The sequence below is a fragment of the Propithecus coquereli genome, unplaced genomic scaffold, assembly GCF_000956105.1.
Source record: "Propithecus coquereli isolate 6110/MARCELLA unplaced genomic scaffold, Pcoq_1.0 Scaffold592, whole genome shotgun sequence".
In the NCBI taxonomy this organism is placed as follows: Eukaryota; Metazoa; Chordata; class Mammalia; order Primates; family Indriidae; genus Propithecus; species Propithecus coquereli.
In genome coordinates this window covers 403,804-405,246 of record NW_012151863.1, presented here as the reverse complement: position 1 = coordinate 405,246, position 1,443 = coordinate 403,804, and the positions used below count along the sequence as shown (strand labels likewise).

General features: G+C 54.3%; 1 protein-coding gene across 3 annotated transcripts in view; it reads left to right on the top strand.

Moving 5' to 3' along the window:
- Positions 1–1,443, top strand: part of SEC61A1 (Sec61 alpha 1 subunit (S. cerevisiae)) — a 12,303-nt gene that overhangs the window by 5,689 nt on the left and 5,171 nt on the right. For all 3 annotated transcript variants that reach the window (XM_012658968.1, XM_012658969.1, XM_012658967.1), the window contains 2 exons: positions 415–524; positions 811–964. In XM_012658968.1, coding sequence (XP_012514422.1) covers positions 415–524; positions 811–964 — 264 coding nt within the window. The remainder of the gene's footprint in view (positions 1–414; positions 525–810; positions 965–1,443) is intronic.

Below are 1,443 nucleotides of genomic sequence, written 5' to 3'. Positions count from 1 at the left end.
TTTTTTTTTTTTTTTTGAGATAATGTACAGGAAGGAAAATGTTAGACCAAAAGAGCCTGGCAGCAGAGGGGATGGGACTAATAACCAGATTGATGTTACTGTCTGGTTTTCCTTTTAAGAACACATTAAACACAAATTTGGGAAGGGATCGCTTTATCCCAAAGTCAGCGTTCTGTGTTCGGGTCTCGGGGCTGCAGGGTGAGCCCGTGGAGATGGCCCAGCTGTGCGGGTCACCCGTGGACCATGCAGCTCCCAAGTGACCTGACCTGTCCCCTCAGCCAAGCCCCCGGGAGGCAACATCAGCATTCTCCATCCTTGTTTTCCCTGGTGCCTGCCGTGGAGCGGGTGTTGGGTCCCTCTGTTCCGCTCCCTAGTGGCGTCCACTTTGCAAACACAGCTCTCCTCCGATTCCAGTGTTCGGCATGATCATCACCATTGGCCAGTCCATCGTGTACGTGATGACGGGAATGTACGGGGACCCTTCGGAGATGGGCGCTGGCATCTGCCTGCTGATCACCATCCAGGTGACTCTTCCGCTAACCTCCCCCTTCCGAGCACCCCTCGCCCCCGCCGGCAGTTCTCAGATGACAAATCGCGGCCACACGGAAAGGCCTGGCACCCACCGCAGCCAGAGACCCGGGTCTGCCCTCCCGAGTTCGGCCAAGGCAGGCGCCGCTCACGCGTTCCCGCCGAGCCTTCGGCATTCGGATCAGAACCCAATTACCGAAGCAGGACAGACCCACGTCCCTGGGGAGCAGTGACACATGGGCTCTTTGGGTTGCTTCATTTTTATTTTTAAACTTTTTGCAGCTTTTTGTTGCTGGCCTAATTGTCCTGCTTTTGGATGAACTCCTGCAAAAAGGGTACGGCCTGGGCTCTGGGATCTCGCTCTTCATTGCCACCAACATCTGCGAGACCATCGTGTGGAAGGCGTTTAGCCCCACGACCGTCAACACCGGCCGAGGTAACGGTCCCAGGGCCCCCTCAGTAACAGAGTTCAGCAGAAAGTGTTGTGTTGTCTGGGCCGGGCGCAGTGGCTCACGCCTGTCATCCCAGCACTCTGGGAGGCCGAGGCGGGAGGATCGCTCGAGGTCAGGAGTTCGAGACCAGTCTGAGCAAGAGTGAGACTCCGTCTCTACTAAAATAAAATAGAAAGAAATGATCTGGACAACTAAAAATATATAGAAAAAATTAGCCGGGCATGGTGGCACATGCCTGTAGTCCTAGCACTCTGGGAGGCCGAGGTGGGTGCATCGTTTGAGCTCAGGAGTTCGAGACCAGCCTGAGCAAGAGTGAGACCCAGTCTCTACTAAAATAAAATAGAAAGAAATTATCTGAACAACTAAAAATATATAGAAAAAATTAGCCGGGCATGGTGGCGCATGTCTGCAGTCCCAGCTACTCGGGAGGCTGAGGCAGGAGGATCGCTTGAGCCCAGGAGTT